At 47.5% G+C, this 26,532-nt stretch overlaps 2 protein-coding genes across 6 annotated transcripts in view; one reads left to right on the top strand and one right to left on the bottom strand.

Annotated features, from left to right (window-relative positions):
* EZH1 (enhancer of zeste 1 polycomb repressive complex 2 subunit) overlaps positions 1–15,701 on the top strand; it is a 38,686-nt gene extending 22,985 nt beyond the window's left edge. For all 5 annotated transcript variants that reach the window (XM_053262143.1, XM_053262146.1, XM_053262144.1 and 2 more), the window contains 10 exons: positions 766–962; positions 1,247–1,338; positions 1,732–1,772; positions 5,308–5,433; positions 5,578–5,756; positions 7,519–7,614; positions 8,684–8,765; positions 8,982–9,062; positions 10,292–10,376; positions 11,548–15,701. In XM_053262143.1, coding sequence (XP_053118118.1) covers positions 766–962; positions 1,247–1,338; positions 1,732–1,772; positions 5,308–5,433; positions 5,578–5,756; positions 7,519–7,614; positions 8,684–8,765; positions 8,982–9,062; positions 10,292–10,376; positions 11,548–11,608 — 1,040 coding nt within the window. In that variant the 3' untranslated portion in view covers positions 11,609–15,701. The remainder of the gene's footprint in view (positions 1–765; positions 963–1,246; positions 1,339–1,731; positions 1,773–5,307; positions 5,434–5,577; positions 5,757–7,518; positions 7,615–8,683; positions 8,766–8,981; positions 9,063–10,291; positions 10,377–11,547) is intronic.
* A 1,065-nt stretch (positions 15,702–16,766) lies between these two features.
* CNTNAP1 (contactin associated protein 1) overlaps positions 16,767–26,532 on the bottom strand; it is a 50,924-nt gene continuing 41,158 nt past the window's right edge. The window contains exons 19-24 of the mRNA XM_053263009.1: positions 26,209–26,445; positions 21,708–21,835; positions 21,442–21,535; positions 19,979–20,215; positions 18,529–18,579; positions 16,767–18,335 (exon numbers count right to left, since the gene is read on the bottom strand). Coding sequence (XP_053118984.1) covers positions 18,076–18,335; positions 18,529–18,579; positions 19,979–20,215; positions 21,442–21,535; positions 21,708–21,835; positions 26,209–26,445 — 1,007 coding nt within the window. The 3' untranslated portion in view covers positions 16,767–18,075. The remainder of the gene's footprint in view (positions 18,336–18,528; positions 18,580–19,978; positions 20,216–21,441; positions 21,536–21,707; positions 21,836–26,208; positions 26,446–26,532) is intronic.

The following is a 26,532-nucleotide window of genomic DNA, read 5'->3' as shown; positions in this document are numbered from 1 at the left end:
CTCAGCTGGATCAGGCCCATGGCCTATCTAGTCCATCCTATTTCACACAGTGGTCCACCAGATGCCTCTGAGAAGCCCACAGGCAAGACCCGAAGGCATGCCTTCTCTCCTGCTGTTGCTCTCCTGCAACTGGTATTTAGAGTCATCTTGCCTCTGAGGCTGGGGGTGGCCTATAGCTGTCAGACTAGTAGCCATTGATAGACCTGTCCTCCATGAATTTGTCTAAGCCCCTTTTAAAGCCATCAAAGCTAGTGGCCATCACCACATCCAATGGCAGAGAATTCCATAGATTGAAAAATTGATCCTAAATTTCCTGGCCATCAGTTTCATGGGATTACCCCTGGTTCTAGCGTTCTGAGAAAGGGAGAGAAATTTCCCTCTGTCCACTCTCTCTACTCCATGCATAATTCTATACACCTCTATCATGTCTCCCCGTAGTCACCTCTTTTCCAAACTAAAAAGCCCCAGATGCTGTAGCCTTGCCTCATAAGGAAGCTGCTCCAGGCCCCTGATCATCTTGGTTGCCCTCTTCTGTACCTTTTCCAGTTCGACAAAATATTTCTTAAGATATGGTGACCAGAACTGTATATAGTACTCCAAATGTGGCCACACCATAGATTTGTATAAGGGCATCATAATATCCATTTTCACTTTCAGTCCCCTTCCTAATGATCCGTAGCATGGAACTGGCCTTCTCCACTGCTGCTGCGGTGTGATGAGTTGGCATTTGTCCAATTCACTGCATTTGTTGTCTTGTTGCCCCAGAGGCCAACTCACGGTGCCAGACTCCCACCAAGCAGAAGCTTAGCCCCGCCTCCTCACAGCCCTTCATATCTGACATGCCGCTGGAGCCTGTGGAGTGGACAGGAGCTGAGGAGTCCCTCTTCCGCGTCTTCCATGGAACTTACTTCAACAACTTCTGTTCAATTGCTCGACTGCTGGGAACCAAGACATGCAAGCAGGTGGGGACTGCAAGGATTTGCTTGCCTTTTAAAGACTAGCTCTGGAACTTGTATTCCTTCTAACAGGGATTCCCCGATGTGGTTGACTCCAACTCCCAGAATCCACACCTGCAGTGGCTTTTGCTTGGGGATTCTGGGAGTTGTAGGGAGTTCCACACTGGGGAATCCCTGTTAGAGAGAACGCTGGCTGGGATCCTACTGGGGTGTGGGGTGTGTGATTCTCTCCTCTCCCACCTCCCCCCACCCACGAGCAATTTGAATGAGCTCCATTTCTCTTTTGGCAGGTTTTTCAGTTTGCGGTGAAGGAGTCCTTGATTACAAAACTGCCGTTTAATGAGCTCCTGAATCCTTCCCAGAAGAAGAAGAGAAAGCACAGGTGTGTGCCCAGGGGAATCTGCCTAGTAGAAATCTTCCTTCCATGAGAATCTATTATTTGGGCTGCAGGTGTCCTTTAGTAGAAGGGAGGGAGAGGTGGGATTGCTCGGTTTGTACAGCCGTGGCTTTTGCATGTGGCTTAGGGGAAGGAGTTAGAGATCTGAGAGTGGTGGCTGTTTGCTCCCCTCCTCCTGAATTTTGTTGGACTAGAATAGGCCCTTGCCCCACATCATGCTGTATAACCATCTCCCAGTTCCCTTATTGCTGCCAGAGGGGCTAAAGAGAGACATTTCTGAGCAGTCATCTTTGGGGATCTAGCAGGCTGTCACTCCAGAATTAAAACAAGGGCTTTCTTTTTTCTCCCCCCCACTTCCTCCTCTGCCCTTCGCCAAAGGCTCTGGGCTGCTCACTGCAGGAAGATCCAGCTTAAAAAAGGTACTGTGTGCCATCTCCCCCATTCCCCTGTGTTCTGGTTCTCCTGCCCATCCCTTTATAGGGAACAAGAGTGGAATACCAAGTGTCATTGGAACATAGGAAGCTGCCATATACTGAGTCAGACCAAAGGTCCATCTAGCTCAGTATTGTCTACCCAGACTGGCAGCGGCTTCTCCAAGGTTGCAGGCAGGAATCTCTCTCAGCCCTATCTTGGAGATGCTGCCAGGGAGGGAACTTGGAATCTTCTGCATGCAAACAGGCAGTGCTCTTTCCAGAGCAGCCCCATCCCCTAATAGGAATATCTTACAGCACTCACATGTGGTCAAGTGCAAACCAGGGTGGACCCTGCTTAGCAAAGGGGACAATTCATGCTTGCAGCCAGTCAACAGAAGCCATGCCACTGGCCGCTTCTGTTTGAATCCTGCCCAGCACCCCCTGTGGCATTTCCATCAGTCAGTGACATGATGCTTCTTCCAAGGCGCAGCCCTCCAGCTGCTGCCAGAGCTCTCTGCTCGGTCACAGCCAGTGCTGTAAGCACTCCCTCATCGTGCTGAGTGATGGAAATCAAAACACCCCCAAGTAGGGATGTGCGAACCGGTTCGGATCCGAACCGGTTCGAGTCCGAACCGGTTCCGGTTCGGAGGTTCGGATCGAACCGAACCACCCCTGGTTCGGTTCGAATCCGAACCGAACTGGGGGTGGTTCGTTTCGAACCGGTTCGGACCGGTTCGGATCGGTTCGGAAAGCTGAAAATTGGTCAGATGGTAGCTGGCACCCAGGGGTACCTGTCACCCAAACCCCAAAGCAATCGGACACTCGTATGATTTTTTATGAATTTTTGAAAAATATTTTTATTTTTCTCTCATAGGATATAATGGGACCCGAACCAGGCCATTATTTCTTATTGTGGAGCACTCATGGGTGCCAACAACCATGCAAACCCTGAAGCAATCAGACACCCCTATGATTTTTTATGAATATTTGAAATATTTTTAATTATTTTTCTCATTGAGTATAATGGGACCCGAACCAGTCCATATCCCCTGTTGTGGAGGACCTAGGAGCACAAAAGCAGGGTGGGTGGTAGACAGGCATGGGTGCCTACCACCCAAAAAATCTCAAGGCAATTGGACACTCCTCTGATTATTGGTGAATTGTTAAGTGTTTTTGAATTCCTCATAGAGAATAATTAGGATTGCAGCAAATGTATAGCTTCACGTCGGGGGGAAAGGGGTGTCGTAGAGTGCAGTGTGGTGGGTGGTAGTTCCTAGGGTGGGCAAGGAAGCTATCAGAATTATTTGAAAGGAATTGGGCAAAGAGGTGATTTTTAAGTGATTTTTGAAGTTTACGCGTCTTTAAGGTTTTTCCTCATAATAAGTTATAATGGAGCTTTCAGCAGCCCTATAAGTGCACATGGGGGTGCTGGGGTGGCCCAGAGCAAGTGGTGGTGTAGTGCACATAGGGTGCCAACCACCCCCATGGGTTTCTGGTAGGGGCACCCCCATGGGTACAGGGTTCTCTTGTTTCTGAGGTATTGAGTGTGGATTCTATGATAGCAAATGAGATTTTCAATGAGACACCATCAATCCACTCTAATATGCTATCATAGAATCCGCACTCCGCCTCCTGCTTCTTCTCTGTGTGTGTGCTTAGTAGGGGTGTGCAATTTGGGATTTCGGGTGATTTGGCTTGGACCCGAACCGAATCACCCCTGTTCTGTTTTGTGCCCGAATCTGGGTCACCCGAATCACCCTTGATTTGGTTCGGGTTCGGATTCGGATTTAATCTGAATCCGAATCCGAATCGATTCAGGGGGGTAAAAAGGGGCCCAGGGGCAAAATTTTGGGGTGGGGTGGTAGTGCCCAATGGGTAGAGTCTACCACCCCAATTTCAGGGGGATTGGGCAAAGGGCTGATTTTTGGTGAATTTTTAAAGTTTTAGTGACTTTGGGGCAGTTCGGGGGCATAGCATGGGATCTGGGCAAAAGGAGTGGGGTGGGGTGGTAGTGCCTAATGGGTGCAGGCTACCACCCCAATTTCAGGGGGATTGGGCAAAGGGCTGATTTTTGGTAAATTTCTGAAAATTTCATATCTTTGGGGCATATTGGGGCATATTGGGGCAGAAAGTGGGGCCTGGGGCAGAATAGTGGGGTGTGATGGTAGTGCCTAATGGGTGGAGGCCACCACCCCAATTTCAGGGGGTTTGGACAAAGGGGTGATTTTTTGAGAATTTTTGAAGTTTTAGTGACTTTGGGGCATTTTGGGGGCAGAAAGTGGATCTGCCCCAAAATAGTGGGGTGGGGTGGTAGTGCCTAATGGGTGGAGGCTACCACCCCAATTTCAGGGGGATTGGGCAGAGGGCTGATTTTTTGAGAATTTTTGAAGTTTGGGTGTCTTTGGGGCAGATTGGGGGCAGAAAGTGGATCTGCCCCAAAGGAGTGGGGTGGGCTGGTAGATAGTGCCTAATGGGTGGAGGCTACCACCCATCCCCAATTTAAGAGTGATTGGGCAGAGGGGTGAATTATGGTGAATTTATTTGTATGAGGTTTGTCTTCATAAGGTGAAGTGTGCTAAATTGATTACTTCCTCATATTATTCATAGTAAAGGAAAGTGTGAAAAAGTGAAAGTGGGGTCATGAGAGTTGTTTAATTGAAAAATATCTCATTTGCTATGATAGAATGAGAATTCACACCTTTTCTATTCACCATAATTCACCCCTCTGCCCAATCACTCTTAAATTGGGGATGGGTGGTAGCCTCCACCCATTAGGCACTATCTACCAGCCCACCCCACTCCTTTGGGGCAGATCCACTTTCTGCCCCCAATCTGCCCCAAAGACACCCAAACTTCAAAAATTCTCAAAAAATCAGCCCTCTGCCCAATCCCCCTGAAATTGGGGTGGTAGCCTCCACCCATTAGGCACTACCACCCCACCCCACTATTTTGGGGCAGATCCACTTTCTGCCCCCAAACTGCCCCAATATGCCCCAAAGACATGAAATTTTCAGAAATTTACCAAAAATCAGCCCTTTGCCCAATCCCCCTGAAATTGGGGTGTTAGGCTGCACCCATTAGGCACTACCACCCCACCCCACTCCTTTTGCCCAGATCCCATGCTATGCCCCCGAACTGCCCCAAAGTCACTAAAACTTTAAAAAATCGCCAAAAATCAGAGGAAGGTCCAATCGACTTGAAATTTGGGTGGCAGGTAGAACACAAGGTCCCCTTTCAAACCAGCTATTTTTTGAGATCCGAACCGGTTCGGATCTGAACCGAACCGGGGGGGTGGTTCGGCAAAAACCGGTTTTATGCACATCCCTACCCCCAAGCCGGATTGTCAACATCTGGTATCTTGGAAGGCTGGCTTGAGTCGTCCAAGCCAGCCCTGCTTCCCTGCTACATTTCAGCACTGGCTGGAGCAGAGCATGGCTCTTTTCACATGGGTCGTGCTGTCCTCTGCTGGTGTTTATGGAGACTGTAGCCTGTGGAGCTCTACACTGCGTTAGGGCTCAGCTCTCTGCCTTTTCTTTGGCAGACAATTCCTCTACTCAAGTGTACAACTACCAGCCCTGTGACCACCCGGACCATCCTTGTGACAGCTCCTGCCCTTGCATCATGACCCAGAATTTCTGCGAGAAGTTCTGCCAGTGCAATCCTGACTGTAAGGAACAAGTCGCTCAGCTACGTTTTCACATGGGGGCACATGGCTTTCTAACAAGGGTGGGCACTTCCTGCATGGGGCGTGTTCCTTTCCCCCCCTTCCCCTCGCGAGGTCCTCTAAAGCAGTCTTGATTTCTCCTGCAAGGCCAGAACCGTTTCCCTGGCTGCCGGTGCAAGACCCAGTGCAACACCAAGCAGTGCCCATGCTACCTGGCGGTGCGCGAGTGTGACCCAGACCTCTGCCTGACTTGTGGTGCCTTGGAGCACTGGGACGCCAAAGTGGTCTCCTGCAAGAACTGCAGTATCCAGCGAGGGCTCAAGAAGGTATCCCCCAAGCCAGAAGGGGGAGGAGTAAGGAGTGGGAGGCTCGTTGAACTTGGAGGCTGTGGATTGGTGGCAGTGTTCTTTGCCAGAGGGATTCCCAGGTGCTGTTGACTGTGACTCCCATAATCCCCAGCCAAAGGCCACGGAAGCTGGGGATGCTGGGAGTTGTAGTTGACAACATCTGGGAATCCCTCTTACAGGAAACACTGCTTGGTGCTGAAAAAAGAAGGGATGAACTATTGAACCTGCTGTGGGGGTGAGGAATGGGCCACTCTTGGATAGAAGTATGTCATGGTATTGTGCAGACTTGCTTCTGCTAGCTGTGGGGTGGGCAAGGGGCTCTAGGGAATTCACGGCACCAACACTGAACCCAAAGTGCTTAGGGTTTTTAAAAACAGCACTTTGATTTAGACTCTGAAACAGATTAGTAACCAATGAAGATGGTATGTTATTGGCGCAATAGCTTCCGTACACTTTGATCCCATTGGAACTCTGGCAGCTGCATTCTGGAGGCCCTTCAACACTGAAATGTCCTCCTTATGCTGATGATCCCCAGCAGTGTCACTTACTTTCATCTGATCCCAGGGAGGCTTTGGAAACCCCACTAAGAGCAGTGATGAATTGAATGCAGGGCAAACAAGCTGCATCTTTAATCCAGATAAGATGGAAATACTGTTGGTTGGGGGTGGTTCTGCTGATCTAGATTTGGGCATTCAATTTTGCATGGGGTTGCATTCCAGCTTTAGAATCAGGTTTGCAGATTTAGGAATTGGGTCTGTCACTGTGGTTGGCTGTTAGGTTGCAGCTGTGGTAGGGAGTGTGTTTTGCCAGCTTTGGCAGAAGATGGACCCTGACCCTTCATGCCTTTAGAAACATCCAGGCTTACGACAATGCCTTCTACTTAGGCCTGCCTTTGAAAGGTGTTTGGAAACTTCTGTTGGCCCAGAACACAGTTGCCAGAACAGACAGACTTATAATTTGAGGCAAAGTATATGGAGCACATTACAAAGTATGTTATAGCACCTTTACTAGTTACCAGTTTGTTTTTGAGCCCAGTTCCAAGGGGCTGATTTTAACCTTTAAAGCTCTTCAAAGGCCTTCTTTTCCGTTGTGGCACCATAGTTGTGGAGGGCAGGGCCCTCCCAAGACAGGCCTCATTGTTCTGCTGTACTGTTAAGTCCTGGCTCTTTCATAAAACATTTGGTGGGATCCTATTGAGACTGTGACTCCTGACTGACTTTATTCTGTTTATAGTTTTAATTTTTAAACAACTATTATTCTATTTTGTTACTCCTCACATTATATTTTAATTAGCTGTAACATTTTACTGATTTTTTTTGTCGGGGAGGGTTACTTTTTGAAAGGCAGGATATAAATATGTTTATGACTAAGATAAAACTCCTTTTTGAAGGAAGGCATATTCAACATGCACCCCACCCCTCCCCTGGCTTCTGAGATTTTCTTAGGCATTGCCTTGCTTATCTCCACAACCATAAAGCTTTATTTTTCAAATGAACTTCTTAGCATCCTCTGCAGTAGTACTCCAGAGACTCAAGACACATACTTTGTGCTGTGGTGTCTCATTTTAAGAGTTTTGAAGGGCAGACATCTGTGGGGAATTTTGTGGGTGGAGGATATCTTCTTGTGGGTGGGGCTTGGAATGGATTGTCGGGCCCCCTCTCAAGGCTGTGATTTCCAGGGGCAGTGTGATCAGTCGCCTCTTTCCCAGAAGCTTAGCAGGTTTCATTTCTTCCCTTCTTAGCACCTGCTGCTAGCCCCATCAGACGTTGCCGGGTGGGGGACTTTCATCAAGGAGGCCGTGCAGAAGAATGAATTTATTTCTGAATACTGCGGGGAGGTGAGTCTGAGAAGCAGGACAGATCGGCTCAGGAGTTCCCAATGCCTCTGTGGCATTCTGCTGCCCACACCTGCCTATCTTAAGAGTGGGGACTGGTTCCCCATTCTGCTCCACGTGGAGATCTCTCTTGACCTCTTAGCTCACAAACTTGTGGGCTGGAAAGGCAAAACAGGACCTCATGAAGGAGATCTACCTTTTTCTCTCCAGACAGGAAATAGATTTGACAGAAAACATCAAATCCCTCTGCAAAGTGTGAGTTCCTGGGCTAACTCCAGCCACGGCATGAGGCACTTCTTCCTTGCCTTTAGGGCATGGGAAGCTGCTGGAGACTGCTACAATCAGATTCCTCATGGCCCATTTTTGGTCTGCAGTGGTTTTAGATGATGGCATCAATCCAGGCAAGCCTGTGTGACACAAGCCGGTGTGTCATTTCTGACCACCTGTCTTAGGCTGTGGTGTTGGGGACATCTTACCAGCTGGATGTGACTGTGTTCTTCCTAGAGCCTCTATATGATTAGCTTTTGGCTTTGTCCCAGCCTTGGGAGATCAGTTTCTTGCAAAGTGGGGCTTAAAAAGTAGTTGTATGCTGTCTTGTTCTCCATGGTCATATCGGCTCCCTCCCTGCTGTTTCCAGTAGGGAGGTGGGTTGGTCAGCTCTTGGGACGTGATTTGCTAGATCTAGCAGTTGTTTGGGGGGATCTGCAGGCATGGGATCTAGCCTTGTAGCAACTTTGCTGTCTGGGCAAAGAAGCACCTCTTCATGTGGTGGCTGTCATGTTTAGCAGGGGAAGAGCATTATCCCTATTCAGCCCAGCATTTTGATTGATTGATTAAGTACTGCATCTCTTTAATGGTGGTTGTTGGGGTGTCTGGTTTTACTATTATAAGGCCCTTTGAGACCTAGAACATACTTTTTATTGCTTTGCTATGTAAACCACTTTGAGAATTTGGCTGTTGTTGAAAAGCAGTATGTGAACATTTTAAACAGTCACATTTGCTTGCTGGACCAGATCGGACTTAACTTCCTTCCAGTCATTCATTGGCTCTTGTCTGTTCTTCCTTTACCCAGCTCATCTCTCAAGATGAGGCTGACCGACGTGGGAAAGTCTACGACAAGTACATGTCCAGCTTCCTCTTCAACCTCAATAATGGTAACTGGCTGTAGTGGGGCAAGACTGTTCCAGGTTGACTCTGTGCTACAATCTCAAGAAACAGAAAGGGGAAGGCGGGGGGCAGCAAGCTTGGGAGTAGTGGGGAGGGAGGGGGTCCAGAGCTCTTCTCTTACTAATTGGGGGAGGGGGGCATGTTTCATTGGAGTCGCTCTGTTCTTGCATTGGGATCAAACTCTAGTTCTCTTCCCTGGACAGATTTCGTTGTTGACGCCACTCGCAAGGGCAACAAAATCCGCTTTGCAAACCATTCTGTCAATCCTAACTGTTATGCTAAAGGTGAGGCCCCTGAGCTTGACTGCTGTTCTGTGGTGGTGGGATGGAATGGAATCTTTGTTTCAGTCATTGACCAGATAAAAATACAACACAATAGATAAGTAGTAACCTCCAGCAATCATGACTCTGCCAGTACTTTCTCACAAAACACCATTTACAATATTATAGTACAATCGACACTCATGGTTTTACCAATTGTTTCCTTCCACAGCTTGCAATGTAGCAAAATTTTGCCACCTTGGTGGGAACATTAATATCACTGTCGGACAAAAGGAGAGACACACAAAATGGGTGGCCTACCTGGGAATCTAGACAAAATAGGTGACAAAAATGTTAACCGAATATCTCCATTAAAAAGTGAAGCAACATATGATCAATTGTCTCAACCAGTCCTGACTGATGCGGGCATAACCGTTGAGCAAAGTGAATCCTGGGATAGCAACCCTCTAAGATTGCTGAGGGTGTGGTGGTGGACATCTGCTGCTTTAGGAAGGCTCTTCAGGAGTCTTCCCAGGCAGCTTTTCCTGTGGTGCTTTGGGGCGGGGAAGCTACTAAAGGCAGACATAAGCATATATCTGAATAACTGGGAAAGTAAACACTCCCATTTCAAACAAAGGGTTCGTGTACCAGCACATCTCCCCCCCACACCAGATGAGAGTGCAGATTTTTATTTGGAAATCTTGTTCTTCAGTAGAATTTAGAAATCAGGATCTGGGATCATGGAAGGCAGAACACAGAAAAAGCTTGGAGTACTAATAACACAAGGGTACAGAAGAAAAGGAGCTGTGTCCTCATGTTGTTGGGGGAGAAAGACAGTGAAGTCTCAGGAGTGAAAGCCCTCCTTCAGTTTCTCAGAGTTTCACAGATACTGCTGCAGGTGACAGTCACCTAATGCAAAATCTAACAATGGCAAGAATCCTAGCTTTCAAATACCGCCTGGCTACTTTCTAGGCTTTCTGACTTGAGAGGAAAAGCCTTGAATTTGGTCTAGCACCCCCCGCCCCCCAACACCTGGTCTCATACTTCTATGCAAAAACGCATAGAAAAATCTCAGCTATGGGGATTTCTGAAACTCTCTTCCGTGGACAGATGTAGCTTGGCAAGTGCCTTGCACTTCGGGTGGGGGGTGGTGATGGTGGCTGTGACCTGAAGGGAGTCAGGGAGATGGAGGGGGTGTCACACAAATGGTGCAGCTGGCCAATTGATACAGCCTTTCTCTCATTTCAACTCAGTGGTGATGGTGAATGGTGATCACCGCATTGGGATCTTTGCCAAGAGAGCAATCCAAGCAGGCGAGGAGCTCTTCTTTGATTACAGGTGAGCATGCGTGAGGCTGGGAATGGGCATGAGCTCCAGCTCCTTTGCTCCAGGTTTTAAGATGAATCTCTGCTTGGGCACAGGATGCTGTGTCTGTAGCAGCTGTTGGGTCCTGAGGCTAGAAGAGGGGGGCAAGGGAGAGCCCAGTTGCTGCACCTTCCGCCTGCTTCCTTCTGCGCCAGTGGGCTTGGACCTTTCCCCAAGCCTGCTGGCACAGAGGAAGGAGGCGGGGGGCTAAAGGCAGAAAAGCAAAGCAGGGGAAGCAGGAAACAACAGCAGCAGGGGAAGAGGGGCAAACCCCAGAAAAGTGGGGCAGGGAGTAGCAAGCAGAAAGGCAAGGGCAAAAGGCAGAAAAGCAGAAAAATGGGGAGAAGCATAAAAGCAGGGGAAAAGCAGAAAAGGGCAAAAAGCAGGGGCCAAAGGCAGAAAAGCAGAAAGGGGGGAAGCAGAAGCAAAAGGTGGAAAGGAGCAGAAGAGAGGGAATGTAAGGGAGAAAGAGCAGAGGTTTCCTCCCTCCTCACACACAAACTAGTTAAAAATCAGACTTACTGTCAGCCAACAAATCCACCCAAGCAGGGCGCTACCTCCAGCCCCTCCTTTATGCCTGTAATTTCCGTTTTTCTCTTATTGGCTGTATCAGCCCGATACTCAAGCTGTTCCAGCTTCTGATTCCTAGGAGGCGCCTCCTGGCCTCGCCCCCACAAGGAAGTAAAAAAACAGGATAGAAATTACAATCCCTGAAGCCACCAGGAAGTAAGTGTGTGTGTGTGTGTGTGTGTGTGTGTGTGTGTGTGTGTGTGTGTGTGTGTGTGTGTGTGTTTTAAAACAATTTCCCCCGGGGGCAATGCCAGAAGTTGCCCCCTAGGAATCAGAAACTGGAACAGCTTGAACCAGCCAATTAGACAAAAAACGGAGTTACAGGCTGAAAGTTACAGGAAGGGGCTGCAGGGAGCTCCCTACTTGGGAATCGTCACTGGCTGCTAGTTAGTCTGATCTTTTGATAGCATGTCTGTTGGTTTTTGTTTTTTCAGGGGTGGGGTACAGTCTCTTCCGTCTTTACTGGCTGGCTGCCCCTGTGCTGCGTGTATGTATGCCTCCAAAGAAACGACAAGAAGTGCCTTCTGTTCATAGCAGTTTCCTCTCTCTCTCTCTCTCTCTCTCTCTCTCTCAGGTACAGCCAGGCAGATGCCCTCAAGTACGTTGGCATAGAAAGAGAGGCAGATATCCTCTAACCTCAGTCCTTGGCACGCTGCTCCCAGCCAGCATCACCGCATCCTATCCATGCTGCTTTCCTCATTGCTGTGTGTGTTGTGAGAGCTTCATTCCGCTTGGATTCCTCTTTGGAGAAGGAAAGGGAGAGGCCCATCTCTCTCGGCAGTAGTGAAACTCTAGTGGCTGGTGCTGCTGTGGAGGACTCGGCTAAATTGTTGTTGGAGGGCAATTCAGAGGCCTTGAAAAGGCGGGAATGGATCTGCTGCCTAACTCTGGACTTTGGAGTCTCTGTTGGTTCTTTGTAGAGACTTGGTTTGAGATGGAGGAGGTTTGCTTTTCCTCTGGCTGACCCCACCTTCTTTCTAGGCAGGAGTAGGGAGAGTCCCCACACAAACTCCATCTTCAGAAAAGGGCAGACCCAGGAGTGCTACGCAGAGGTCTTTGGGTGGGGTTGGGGGGCAAGGAATCTGTAGGCTGAGAAGCCATGCCTGGAGGAAGGAGCAGGAGAATGCACTCGCAGAGAGCACAGAAACACTGGCAGGAGAAAGGCAAAGAGTATTTGCGGTGGGTGGAGAGTGAGATGGTGGTGGAGGGGCAGGACATTGAGAAGCAGTAGGCTGCAGAACTACCGGTGAGTAGGAATGGAGCCCTTCTGCTCCCAAGTCTTGTGCATAGTCAGTGGCCAGTTCTGGGGGCCTTGGGGCAAAGCTCTTAGGCAAGTTTCCAAGGGTGCCCTGCATCCCATGGAATGTGTCCGGGCAGGTATGCGTGCGCTCCTTCTGCCCAGCAGTGCCTTCTGGTTTGTGCCTCTGATGCCCAGTGAGCAGCAGCTCTGAAGGAGGAGCATCCACTGCTGCTTACTGCCACCATTGCCTGGAAAGCCAGAGTTCACCATTGCCTGGAAAGCCAGAGTTCAGCAGTGGCACCATCTTAATTTTTCTATGTCCCATATCCCCGAAGGCAGGGCACAGAAAATTTAAAATGGCACCACCGTTGAGAGGAATGCCCACTGCTGCCACTTTGCTGCTGACTTCCACCCAGTGATGAAGCTTACTGGGCACTGGTGGAGAGTAGCAGATGTTCCAGGACCTTCCAGAGTGGAGTGGGTGGGCCCTTCAGTGGGCATGAGCCCTCTGGCCTGTGCCCAACCTGGCTGGTCCTGCTCCCATGACCTTTACTACCTTTTGATGGTTGCAGTAACCAATGATGGACCTCCTCTTCCCTTTCCCTGTGTAGCTCAGATCTCTCCTCCACCCCTCAACATATTGCAGGGGTTGAGACAACAGATGTACAGGAGGTTCTTGGAGCTTAAAGGGAACAGGAGTGATTTCCAGTCCGACAAGTCTGAAGCGCATTTCCTTTTAAGTAGAGAGAATGGTACTGCTGCTGTGCCATCTTCATTTGAGAGAGATTCCTTTTCCCAACAAGATTTGTTCTGCTTTGCTGGGGAAGGTGGATCTTGCTTCTTGGTAATCGACCTGTAGAATTTATTTCCCTCTTCAGAGTTGGGCGGGAGCGGGGCGGCTTGCTGGTAATTCTCCTCTTGCCTCTGAGGCAGGGAGGTTGTTTATCCATCCTCCCTCTGTCTCATCTGACCCTCCTCCAGGTCCTTGCACTCACCACTGCCAGCAACTTTTTAGCACCCAGGCCATGGAGGAGCTCAAACCTTTGCTGAGCAGGCGATTCCCTTTTAAGCATTTATTTTTTAAAAAAAATAATCAAAAGCACTTTTGAAGCTGGGAGTGGTTTCCTGGTGGAGCACATGGAGGGGAAGGTGGGGTGTGTGTCTCAGATGGATGGCGATCTTAAGGACTGGGACTAAGAGCTGCTAAACCTCTCTTTCCCCCACCCACCCACCCCAAACATCCAGGATTTTCTTCCTAGCTATCCATGCACAAAACAATTTGCATGCACTTTAGAATAATTCCCTCTCCTATTGTCAGGGAGCTGGGCTCCCTGTGGGGCCAAGGGAGTGGAAATCTGGCGCCACTTCTAGTCCATGGTTTGGATGATTGTTTCGAGTTGGAAACTAGCTTCTGCATCAGCTCAGACAGCAGTGGTTTAGCCACAAATCAGTAGTTAAAAAGTAGTTTATTGCACTGTTGAGGATGTTTGCAGGGGCTGGGAATAGAGCAGATCTTTGTGGCAAAGTAGGTGAGCCTTTTCTAGGGCACCAGCTGCTGTGTCCGTCTTGGAGAATGAGAGGAAGCAGCGGGGGAAAGCCTAGTCATGTTGTTCTATGGGAATGGAATTGGGTTTGAAGTCAGTAGTATGCAAAGCATTTGTGCTACAGAGAATTCTTAGGGCATCGTGGAGTGGTATCTTACTGTTTGCTATATAAGCAGCAAAGTTTGGCCATAGTTAGTTGCTTCATTTCAAGATAGCTACCTAATTGTAAAATCCTTTGCATTTTTCCTAAGTGTTGGGACTAGACTGTTCATTAATTAACCCCTTGCACTTTGGGGAGCTCTTTCTACTGATCCTAGATGGCAGACGTGGCTCTGATTACTCGGTAGTAAAGGACTCTGCACATATTCAGAAACACTGTTGCACTGATTGATATTGATGAGGAATGGGTAGCATGTGGGTGCCAGTTTCCTAGTCCACTGCCTTGTTGTCCATGAGGATTTTGTATTGGCAGCCCTCCTCTCTCTGTCACTATACAAGTCACTAATAATGTCTTGTACAAAATTAGACACTAACACAAGCCACTTGAGAAAAGCAGCCACCATATCAGTTAGTTGCTACCAGAAGGCTACGAGACAGGCTGGCTTATTGTGGCTTGAGTGTTCCTAACTAGTAGCCCACTTCCTCGAGGTATATGGAGGCAGCTGAGTTCTTAGGAGTATGCCTGGGCTCGAAATGGTTCATCACGTGGGAATGGAACACACACTCTCTGCAGCGCTGAGCAGAGGAATGCAGCCCAAAATCATCCCCCAGACATTTCTAGAGGGGGAGAGCGATCCTCACCATCTGTGTAAGCCCCAAGGAATACTCTCTGATCCGTCTGCCCCTGTTGCACAGCATTCCTTCTGGTTTTAGAATCTCAGTGCAAAAGGTGGGTGGGATTGGAGTGGAGAAGAGCAAGGTTTAATTTCTCAGCTATGGGGGAGTCACTCCTGGGGCCAGAGACGTAATACCACAGATAAGAGCTTGGAGGAGCAGTCACAGACAGCCCTTTCAGATACATTAACTACCATCTGACCCAGGGATGCGGCGGGGAGAGGAAGTTTCGAGGTCAGTAGGTGTCCGTTCAAGCAAAAAAAGAGACAAAGTCTCACGGTGCTGTGAAGCATATATTGAAGGCGACTTGCTCAAGGTCTCTTTGAAATACTACAGATTGTTGCCCCTAAAAGTCTGAGGCTGAAACACCTTAGGCTTCAATATATGCTTCACAGCACCGTGAGACTTTGTCTCCTTTTTTGCTTGTCTGGTTGGGTGCTTCCTGTTTTTTTCCATCTGTCCTTTCAAGCAGGCCTGAGCACTGGCTGAAGGTTGCACAAGCTGACCAGGGACCCGACTGAGTCAATGAGTCCAAGTGTCAAACATTTTTTTGGATCAGGCCACAGTCTTTCAGAAAGGAGCTGGAACGGTCACTAGCTTGAGGCAGTAACAGTCTGTTTTCTCTCTGGATAGGCTATATGAGTGGGTGTCTTGTCTGTTCTCATTTTTAAAAGGAAGCTTGACCCCATAGATGCAGTGTTCTTGCAGCTCTGGCAAGTTTAGACATCCATTATACACTTATAGTCTTCTGTAATAAAAGCCTGTGTTGCTTGATATTTTTGAGGCTCAGCAAAGAGAAGGGTGTTGCAGTTCAGACTCTGCAAGCCCCTGCGCCAGCGCTTTTAGGGAGTGGCAAATGTAGAGCGTGAAGCAGCAAGAGCTTGTACTTGGTTTTCCAAAGCTTGCTGGAACTGCTTTTCTATTAGCATCTACAGAAGGGGGGCTGAAGCCCCTTGCTTGTCTGGCCTCACCTTCATTTGGTCCACGCGCTCTGTTTCTTCGTGACTCTGCTTTTGCTGCTCACAACTTATATGCACTTTATAGTGTGGCTTGTACCAGTTGTTTTGTTTTTTTGTTTTTGGTCTTAATAAAGTTGTAGTGACTGTTGAATTAAGTCTGGCTCATTTCGGGGTCACCATCAGTGGCAGATGATAAGCTGGACTGACCTGGCAGAGACCTGTGGGAAAGGGAGAGGCATGTGGGTGGTTGGCTCGTCAAAGCAGAGTGCTCTTACGGCCAGACTACTGGGGCTGCTTTGGACTAGACAGAGTGCACGGACTTGTGCTGAAACAACTTCTTAATGGTACAAGGAAGTTTGCTCTTGTCGCTTCAGCCAATTTTTGCTGCTGCATTTCTCAGCCCAGAATATTGATTCTTTGTGCATAAAGCAATGTCACTTTAGAGCAGGGACTGGGATGCAGAGCATATTTCAATCCATCCTACACACATCCTCATTGATTACGGCATGACTGCCTTTGTGCCAATGGCTGCCTATTAGCAGCCACTTTTCAGCACAGCCTTCAAGCCAGCAGGCAAGAGCCCTGTTGTAGGAATGTTTCTGCTACCAGGTTTCCAAAGGTGCCTTAGACACTACAACTAAATAGGCCATGTGCAGCTGGGAGCAAATTTTGAAAAGGCCTGTGCAAAATATGCTCCTACTGGTTTGAAAGTTCTATCGGGCTTTTTTTCAGACAACTGAAGGAGTCATTTACTTCAACTCCTCCCCTGCAAACTCCAACCTCTCCCCTGAAAAAAAAAATCATAATCAAACCGCATACCAACTTTGCTTAGAAAACACCATCTCCAAATGCAAAAGGAAATAGGCCCGTAGGTAAAGTTGGTTGCAGCTGGCTGATTCTGGCCTGAAGGCATCCGACTGATTGAAGCAAGCACATTCAACTACCAAAGCCTCCAGCGAGGCTGGCCAATTTGAGCTGCTAGGGGATGGACTTCCTTTCTGACCTCATGTAATCTGGACTGCATGAACAAAATCCATCCTACCTGTCCACCAAAACAAGTATGTGTTTTTAAAAAACAAAGTAACTACACACACTTTGCATGATGTGCTAGAAGAAATCAAACTACCCTTCATTCCTCTGGGCCCAGAGCCTCAGGAGTGTGTCATGCCCCTCCCCCCTCCCCCCCTGCCCCAATGCAGAACCCCACCACAACTGATCACCCTGCCTTTTGTTTTTATTTAGGTAACCTTCATATTTTGTTCAACCAAACAGCTCATTAGAAAAAATAAACTGCCCAGGAGTGCGCCCAGGCTTCTGGATAAAATAAATGCATTTGGCCCCTGCTACAGCATCTTCTTACAATGCACAAGTGAACATTGAGCTTTCAAAGTGGAGAGAGGACAAGAGGGTTGGAAGTTATGAAGAGCAAAACCTCCGACCCGGAAGTAGCAAACTACAGACCACAGACAACATTTCACTTTAAAACAGAACATCAGACAATTTACATTTCTTCTGCTTTTGTGTTTTTTTATACAAACTGATAGAATAAAAAAACTAGTTTTGTCTAATTCAATAACCCACAACCAAAAAAGAAAAGGAAAAAAGGTAGAATTTAAAATTCTCAAAACCCTGATTTACGAAAGCAGCAAGTGATAGCAAAGTGCGAGTGATTCTTCCATGCGCTGCAGCTGCACGTATATACTGGCAGGCAGATACCTATATTGCACATTGTTTTCTCTCAGGGCACAATATAATGTGCCAGCTCCTAAGTATGCGATACTGCATGGCTCAACTAATGGCTTTTTTTTTTTTTGCGCTAAGCAATTAAGCAGGAAGACTATGTGCTAGCAAGTCACACGTGAGAAGGCCGGCCTGGGTTCTGCGTTGCATTTTCCCTTGTTCCTTAAAAAAAAAAAAGTGCAATATTGACAGTCATTATGTCTATCTTCAAATTAGAAGGTGCTCTGGAGTTTGGCTGCGAAAGAGTCCCAACAGAAACTGGAGGTGGAGTTACTTGACAGTGCCTGCTGCATGTCGCCTCTGCCACCCCCATCTTGGTTGAAAGAAGAAACCACACAGTTCAAAACAGAAAACAGAGTGGTGCAGAAAGGAGTGGCCGGGTCGTGGGAGGGAGGAGGAGGAGGAGGAGGGTTCACACCTGTGGAAAACCAGGCATCATTTTGGCAGCTGCTTAGGCACCAACCTGATCCCCTCAAGGGATGAGGAATGGGACTGGTGGGAGACCAGGTTATTCCAAAAGGGGGGGGGTGTTGGGGGGGTTATTTTGACTGGACACCTGTCAGCTGGTACTGAGTCCAACTGGAAGATGCAGCAACATTCCTCACAGGGTGTGCAGGCGAGAGACGAGGCAAAGTACCAGGCTGACCACCACGCTGTGGGGAGGAAGACGCTGGCCTCCCAGCAAGGAACACAGTTGGCAGTTTAGGATTGCTCTTGCCTGGAGGCTGTGTTGGAATTCAAACCAGACTGATGACTGGAGGATTCAGCCTCCCAGTTCCACTTGGCTATTCTGTCTTGGACTCTTCCAGGATCTGTGGCAAGTTTTGATCCTTCCGCGAGGCCACTGGCTTGGCAGCAGAAGTGGAAGCAGCTCTGCCGCCACTGCTGCTGCCACCACCACCGCTGCCGCCGCCACCCCCCTCACTGTTGTTGTAGTCTTGGATGGCCTTGGGCTCATTGGTGAGATAGGAGCCTTTGTAGCAGTGATGGTGCAGGTACATCAAGATGAGGGCAGCCGCCAGGAGCAGCAGCAGGAAAACAACAACTGTGGAGGAAAAGGCAGCAATAAAGGAAAAGGGAGCACAAGAGCAATTCAGAAACAGAGTCCAGCCCCAGAACTGTGGCCTGGCAGGCCCATTTGAGCTTTCCATAAATCAACAGGCAAGGCAGCTCAAACCTCTCCATGGCACCACCCAAGAGGGAATCCTCCCAGCCTCTTCCTCTAGTTGTTCACTCACCTCCAATAATGATTGCAACCCATCCATCGTCATGGATGTACAGGAAGTGCACTAGAAGGGCACAGGAAATGCACAGAATCAGGGGTGTAGCTATAATTGAGCAGCTGGGTTCAAAAAACCTGAGGGCCCCCAACTCCACCCCTCCCTACGGGCCCCCTCTCCCCTAGTTATGCCTCTGCACAAAATGTCAAGAGGAGGGTTTTAACCAGCAGAGGTTCAACTTTCTGGAACAGCGTCCCTGGAACATTTGGAGGAATTAAAGCACTCACAGGTTTCAGGGCAAAGGCTGGATAACTTTATGAAAGCAACCTTACAAATTTACATGCGGCGTCTCAGTTCCAGTCTGTCCTAGCAGGGTATATGAAGTGTCGGGGTTTGGGTGGGGTCCCCTGGGTCAACAGCAACAACAGACACAGAATGCTGAGTGGAGAAATCTTGCACCAAGGTACTTTGGGTCTGAAGGTTTTTCTTTGCGCTCAGGGCCTCCCCCTGGTTACACTGCCAACTACTCTGGGGTGGAATGTGGCTTGGTCTATTTATTTATTTATTTGATTTCTAGACCGCCCTTCCAAAAATGGCTCACGGTGGTTTCCAGAGAGAAATAATAAACAAAAATAAGATGGATCCCTGTCCCCAAAGGGCTCACAATCTAAAAAGAAACACAAGACAGATACCAGCAACCGTCACTGGAGGTATTGTGCTGGGGGTGGATAGGGCCAGTTACTCTCCCCCTGCTAAATAAAGAGAATCACCATGTTAAAAGGTGCCTCTTTGCCAAGTTAGCAGGGGTTTGACTCAGCTAGAGCCATTTTCTCTGCTGGCAACTGTGCACTGCCTTGTGGCACACGGAGATGAATGAGGTAGACCTGTGTGCCGGATGATCCCATCACGGGGTGGAGCATCACAGCTGTAGACCTGCTGGTTCCACAAGTGGGCATCAGAGAGCCCAAGCTGGCCAGCACAGCTTTCTGAGGAAGCAGATGGATGTACACACATTCCTTATCACTGCAATTGATCTCAGAACTCTGTGGGTAGCTCTCTCACAGGTGGGGTTTGCTTACAGGGAAAGGGAGGATGCTGGGCACATCCTGCTGCACCCACTGGGACAGTTGGCCAAGGAGGTTTCCCAGCACTGCAAGCAGTTCCCAATTGCTATGAGGCAGAACTACAATCCAGGGTCCTGGTTGTGGCCATGCAGGCCCTATACTCCCATACTCCCAAGATGAAGGTGTGGGGCTTAATCTGAACCAAGACTTGGCTGAAACTCATCAACTGGACCTTATGGAAGAAGAAGAGAAGAGCTTCTAAGAGGTCCCCTGGCCTCCAAGAAAACATCCCAGCATTCTAGGATTAGAGGGCAGGTATGCCAGGCAAGTTGGAGGCCCAGCATCTCCTTTTAGGAGTCAGCCTGTCCCACAGTGTCCCCTTCCCCCTCAGAAAACTGCCTTACCTGGGTCTATGTACCAGGGATCCAGTTCCGGGGGCACTTCAATATAACTGGAAGGCACAGAGGCACAGTTGGACTCCACCAGCCGCCCCTTGATGCTGTAGGGGATGATGGGATTGTTGCCACTGGGCCGGAAGATGGTTTTCAGTGGCACTATACTGTTAAATTTCACCCCTGAGAGGCAACCTGTGAAACCTGGCGTGTTGTACCTCTGGATGTCGGGGTCGATCACACCCGTCTCTGTGGATGAAGGGTTTAACAGTTAGCAACTCCTCCTCCTGCAGCCTCCCCGCCCCCACAGTAAGGGACTGTCCCAAGATGAAATAGAGCCCAGGGAGATCATTCACTGCTTTTTAAAAAAACATTAAACTTCTCTACTCCTTAAAAACTATAAAGCACTTCTCTACTTTTAAAAAGCATTGTTTTTTAAGAGGAAGTCTCTAGCCATGAAGGATTTATTTATTGATTTGTTTGTTTGTTTGTTTGTTTATTTACTAGACATTAAGCCCGTTACATTAACGGGCGCTAGAAGAGTTGTGTAGAGAACAGTCTTTCTTCAAGGGCAAGGGACGTGGACCTCCTTGTGCTTGTTGCCTCAGGTTTAACGGGTTGCTACGCGGATGTACGACGCAGAGACGGTAACTACGCGCGCACGCAGTTGTGTGCGTAGTTTCCGTTGCTGCGTCCGTGCGCGCCACGCATGCGCAGAACACCTGCAAGAGACACGGACGCAGGTACCTTAGGGTTTTATTATATAGGATACATTTATATCCCACTCTTCCTCCAAGGAGCCCAGAGTGGTGTACCTGGTTATATTTATCCTCATAACAACCCTGAGGTACGTTAGGTAGGTAGGTTGTGAAGACAAGCTTAAAAGTTGATGGGCAGTATGTGGTAGGGAAAACCAAACCTATTTCCTGGGGAGGGGAGTGAGTTCTTGTCTTTTATCCTGGGCAAGCAGAAGGAGAGTAAGCAAACACATGCAAATCACTTGATTACACATTACTTATTTTGCATAATTTACTCAACCCACAGAATTATGCAGAACCTGCAAAAGAGTTTTTGGCTCCAATTCCTGCTACTAAAAACTCTGAAACGTTCACAGAGAGCTCATGCTGTGCCTGGTGCTGTACCCAACGCATGCAAAAGATCGACAAGGAATGCACTGACAGGGAGAACTGGGGTGAGGGGGCCAAGTTAGAGCAGCGAAAGGAAACTTCAGAAGCAACAGAAGCTGTTTCAGACACAGGAAGCAAAAGGTTGAATCCACCAAGATGGAAGTTGAATGGATGGAAACAAAGGGCTGGAAGTTTATGAGTTTGGACTCACAGAAGCACAGTGCTCTGAAAACAGGGAGGAGTCAAAATGGGCTAGTGGCTGTCAAGGAAAAAATATTGTGAATCCAAGAGACTAGTGGCAAGACAATAAGAGCTGAGAATGGGCAGGACCCCCTTGGTATCACTCACCCATAAAACGGCCAAGATAGAGTGCTTTTGGAGAGTCCAGTTTGCTGTCCACAAAAAGGGAAAACCGTTGCACTATGATAGGGTAATAATCCAGCTAGGGAGACAGGAGAAATGAAGAGTGAAATTAGGCCCCAGCAGGGCATCATGGGCACTTACTCACTCCCACCCTTGATCCAGACCTAACTAAAAGCCATCCCTAACAGCTGAAAGTCATTTCTTTCCCTTTTCATAATGCCCCACCCCACAACACAAAACGCCAAAGTTACCTGTGCATACAAAGTTCGATTCACGCGGGTGACATTGATGCGGTGAGGTTGCCCATCAGCCACTGAGCGTGTGCTCAGGGGCAAGATGTAAGGCTGGGTGCCCAGTTGGTAACGTAGCTGAAGGATGCCTGCAAGGGAAGCATCAACAATTTCTCGAAATGAACAACATCAGAATGGTGGTACATACGCTGGTAACCTCCAGACTTGACTACGGCAATGCGCTCTATGTGGGGCTTCCTTTGTAAATAGTCCGGAAACTCGAGTTGGTCCAGAATGCGGCAGCCAGGTTGGTCTCTGGGTCATCTCAGAGAGACCACATTACTCCTGTGTTGAAAGAGCTATACTGGCTGTCAATAAGTTTCCAGGCAAAATACAAAGTGCTGGCTATAACATATAAAGCCCTAAACAGTGTAGGCCCTGGTATTTAAGAGAATGTCTTCTTCACCATGAGCCTCATCGCCCATTGAGATCATCCAGAGAGAGTCGTCTTCAGTTGCCATCAGCTTGTCTGTTGGCCACACAGGGACGGGCCTTCTCTGTTGTTGCCCTGAGACTGGAATCTGCTCCCTACTGAAATACAAGCCTCCCCATGTAGTGACTAGTCTCCCCTCTCTCTAAAGAGTTAACCGGAAGTGAACCCTTGTCTTGACTGACAGGCTGGTGACCTACAGAGATTGCCCAAATCAGTCCACCGGGGGTGGGGGGGTGCGACCTAGAGAGCTATTGCTGGGAATCCTGGGAACAAGAAAGGAAGTTCTGTGCTGGAGGAGCAAGGGGACATATGGCAATGGAGTTTGCTGCAACAGGATGACGGCAGCTCTTGGAAGATAGAACTGCAGGGGCTTGATTCTCAACAGGAGTTTGGTGAGTTCAAAGAAAAAGGAAACCAAGGCCAAGGGCTTTGGAAGTTTAGGGCAGGAGAAAGTGGTACAAGTGAGACATGCGTGCGCATGCGCATGTTGGGTACTTCCTTTTACTTCCGGCTGAGGAGGACACCGGGGCGGCATGAGGTATGCTGCCACCCCCATGGGGACTTTTAATATGGAGTGCTGGTGGGGGAAATGAGGTGGGGGGGGAATGAGGTGGGGGGAGGGCACCCTCCCCCATTGTTAAAGGTATTTTCCCCACACCTTTGAACTGGTGGAACTGCTGGTCGTTCAAACCAGATCGGACGCCCATAAAGGGCCTCTGAACTGGTTCCGTGCACATCCCTACGAACAGGTAGAGAAGGTGGATGTGAGATCCACTTGTCACACCCCCAATGATTATAGAATCATATTGCTGGAGGGGGCCTACAAGGCCACCACCTACTCCTGCTTGGCAGGGTAAAATACAAGAGCTCGTTCCATGCTAAGTATGAATAAAGCCAATGCTGCTTGATGTAGGAAATCTAGAGCCAGCCATCGCTAACAGATGCCCATGCAGCCTCTGCTTTAAGATCTCCAGTGAGAGAGGCCCTCCCACCGGGGCGCTTTCCAGATTAGCCGCTTAAAAGACTGTAAATCGCAGTCAAAATGTACAACCTCCAGGGGGAGCAGTCTCGTGAAAACTAACAACCTGGGGAAACGACTCCTTTTTTATGCCAGATAAATGATGCCATAGCACTAAATCACAGTGATTAAATTCGAAGCAAGGCATCCGACATATGAATGGCACCCTGCGGTCAACGTCGGGACTACAGTGTCACAACACAGGAAGTGTGGAAGCACACTTCAGAGATACGTCCTGACCCCATTTTAGGGTCTAATCTGGAAAGTGCCCAGGTAACTGGTTCGATTGTCAAACTGTTTTTGCCCATATAGTATTGAACTACTACTACTTGGAATAGTTTTTCCTAATTAAAAAGACCCACATACTTTTCACCTATCCTTATAGCAAATGTCCTCCAGCAGCATGACAATTTTCGTTGTCCTTTTCTGTAACTTTTCCAGTTCTATTCTATCCTTCTTGAGATAGAGTGAGAAGAGAAGTCTCTCTCCTGGTTAGTCAGATTCCCATCAGCTTTATTCGAAGTTGGAATGCTTTGCTTCATTGTGCATCACTTTATTCTTGCTTACACAGGACCTGATTTTCCATTTTATTATCCATTCAGTTTTTTAAAATTGGGACTATACTGCCTACCTTTCAGTCCTTGAGTAGTGAAACTACTTTTATTGATGAGTTGCATATTTTTGTTAGAAGATCAACAATTTCATAATGATTATTACTTATTTGTACATCTTTTAGTTGCTTTTCAGCTAAATAAGTGCTCAAAGCAACTTACAAAAATAATAAACACACACATATGACACTTTTATTAATTAATTTGAGTCAGCATTACTATTCTTCAATAGGCTCAGGTGGGATGGGTGGCTATACAACAGTAAGGGATGCCCTGCCCCTCATGCCTCCTACTGTAACTAAGCTTAAGTATGTGTAACGGAAACATTTGCAGATTCTTCCCATGATGATTCCGCTGTTTCTATTTTCCTTCCCTTCTCTGTCTCCCTTTTGTCACCATCTAGACTGTAAGCCTCTCAGGTCAATGATCTGTCCCTTCATCTGTATTAAAGTACCATGTACGTGAATGGAGCTATATAGACAACAACATTGCGGCTGAGCTTCTTAAGGGTTCTAAAAGTATGACATCCAGACCTGATTTGTTAATCTGTCAGTTTGCCCAAAAGCATACTGTCTTGTAACATCTATTTGACTTCGTTCTCTAGATGAAATTATATTATATTATATTATATTATATTATATTATATTATATTATATTATATTATTTACAAAGTCAGACCGGTGTTATTGACTGGTTTGTTTTATCCAGACATTGAGTTCTTCCCAAGGACCTGGGATGGCTGAATTTTATTGTCAACGTTGTTGCTGTTATAGATATCGTCGCAGAATATAGGCTGTTCCCAGTAAAGTTGCTTTTTGTAATTGGCTGATGGTGATTCTGTGGCCCCTATGGTGTTGAGGTGCTCTTCAAGTTGTTTTGGAATTGTACCTAGGATGCCAATTACCACTGGGATTATTCGGGTCTTCTTCTGCCACAGCCTTTCAATTTCAATTTGTAGATCTTTGTATTTGGTGATTTTTTCTATTTCTTTTTCTTCTATTCTGCTATCCCCTGGTATTGCTATGTCGATTATTCTAACTTGTTTTTCTTTCTTCTCGACTACAGTTATATCTAGTGTATTGTGTGGCAGATGTTTGTCTGTTTGTAGTCGGAAGTCCCATAATATTTTTGCATCTTCATTTTCTACCACTTTTTCAATTTTGTGGTCCCACCAATTTTTGGCTACAGGTAGCTTGTATTTTTTGCAGATGTTCCAGTGTATCATCCCTGCTACCTTGTCATGCCTTTGTTTGTAGTCAGTCTGTGCAATCTTTTTACAACAGCTGATTAGGTGGTCCACTGTTTCATCTGCTTCTTTACAAAGAAAGCGGCACTTGCTGTTTGTTGTGGATTTTTCTACTTTTGCTCTTATTGCATTTGTTCTTAGTGCCTGTTCTTGTGCAGCCAGTATTAAACCCTCTGTTTCTTTCTTCAAGTTGCCATTCTTAAGCCATTGCCAGGTCTTGGTGATGTCTGATTTTCCACTTATTTTGTGCAAATATTGACCATGCAGTGGCTTCTTTTTCCATTTTTCTGCTCGGTTCTTGACTTATTCTTTCTTGTAGGCCTGATTTGTTTCATTGGTGTTGAATAGTTTCGCGTTATTGACCATTTGAAGTGCATCTTCTTCACTGTCCTTGATATATTCTTCAAGGCCTCTTTTCTCCTCCTCTACTGTTTGATGGACTTGCAGCATTCCTCTTCCACCTGAGCTGCGAGGGAGGTATAGCCTATCTACATCACTGCAGGGGTGCAGAGCATGATTGATGGCCATTATTTTCCTGGTCTTACGATCTAGCGTCTCTATTATTATTATTATTATTATTATTATTATTATTATTATTATTAAAAACACATTTGTATACCACCCAAAACTTTGTGCGCTTTACAACAAAACAATAAAAACAACAGATAAAAAGATTAAAACATTACATTATAACAATTAAAATTTAAAACATTGGAACTATTAAACACACAATTAAAACAATATCTAATTAAAAGTCTGGGTATTCTAGATGCGATATTCAGAGAGTAGGAATCTGCCCAACATTTTCTGCAGTGACAACTAGGCAAATAATTCATTAATTAATCATTCATTTAGCTAAATTCCAAGCATCCTGTGGAATTAATTGGAGCCTCTGTGCAAGGAAGATGGTCTAACTGTGCCAACGGACTCAGGGTAATGTTGCATTGCTTCTTTTAAGTTATGTTATGACCTGTGGTCACAACAATAAACTTATTACTTATTTACAGACTCTAGGGAAGGGAAAGGAAGGCTGATAATAATAGGTGAGGAAATAACCAAGGCTGTGACATGGCAGAGGCTAGAAGAAGTTTTCTCAGAGCAAGAGGCAGAATTGGGGCTCAAGGGCAGAAGAGAAATAACTCAGTTATGCTCACCATCCTCGCGGATCAAAATTGCCATGTAATCACGCACAAAGGTGCTGACGTAGAGCAGAACAGCAGGGGATGAAGAGGTGCGGAAGCTGAGCCCTACTTCCTCGCCAGTCAGATTGTAGCCAGGGAGTGGCTGAAGTGGTTGATGGACTATGTTGGCAAACTCCCGTACCACGTACAAGGGCACTGTCATGATGTCGTAGCGCACCCAGGTGCCTGGCTGAAAGTAGGCACCAATGTCTGCAAAAGGGACAGGGGAACAAGGCAGCAATCAGGGGACAGTCCAAGCACAAGGGAGACTTACACTGCTTCCTTGACTTGCCTCGC

The sequence above is a fragment of the Hemicordylus capensis genome, chromosome 6, assembly GCF_027244095.1.
Source record: "Hemicordylus capensis ecotype Gifberg chromosome 6, rHemCap1.1.pri, whole genome shotgun sequence".
Classification (NCBI taxonomy): Eukaryota; Metazoa; Chordata; class Lepidosauria; order Squamata; family Cordylidae; genus Hemicordylus; species Hemicordylus capensis.
Note: the sequence above shows the minus strand (reverse complement) of the source record. Positions and strands in the feature narration are given on the sequence as shown.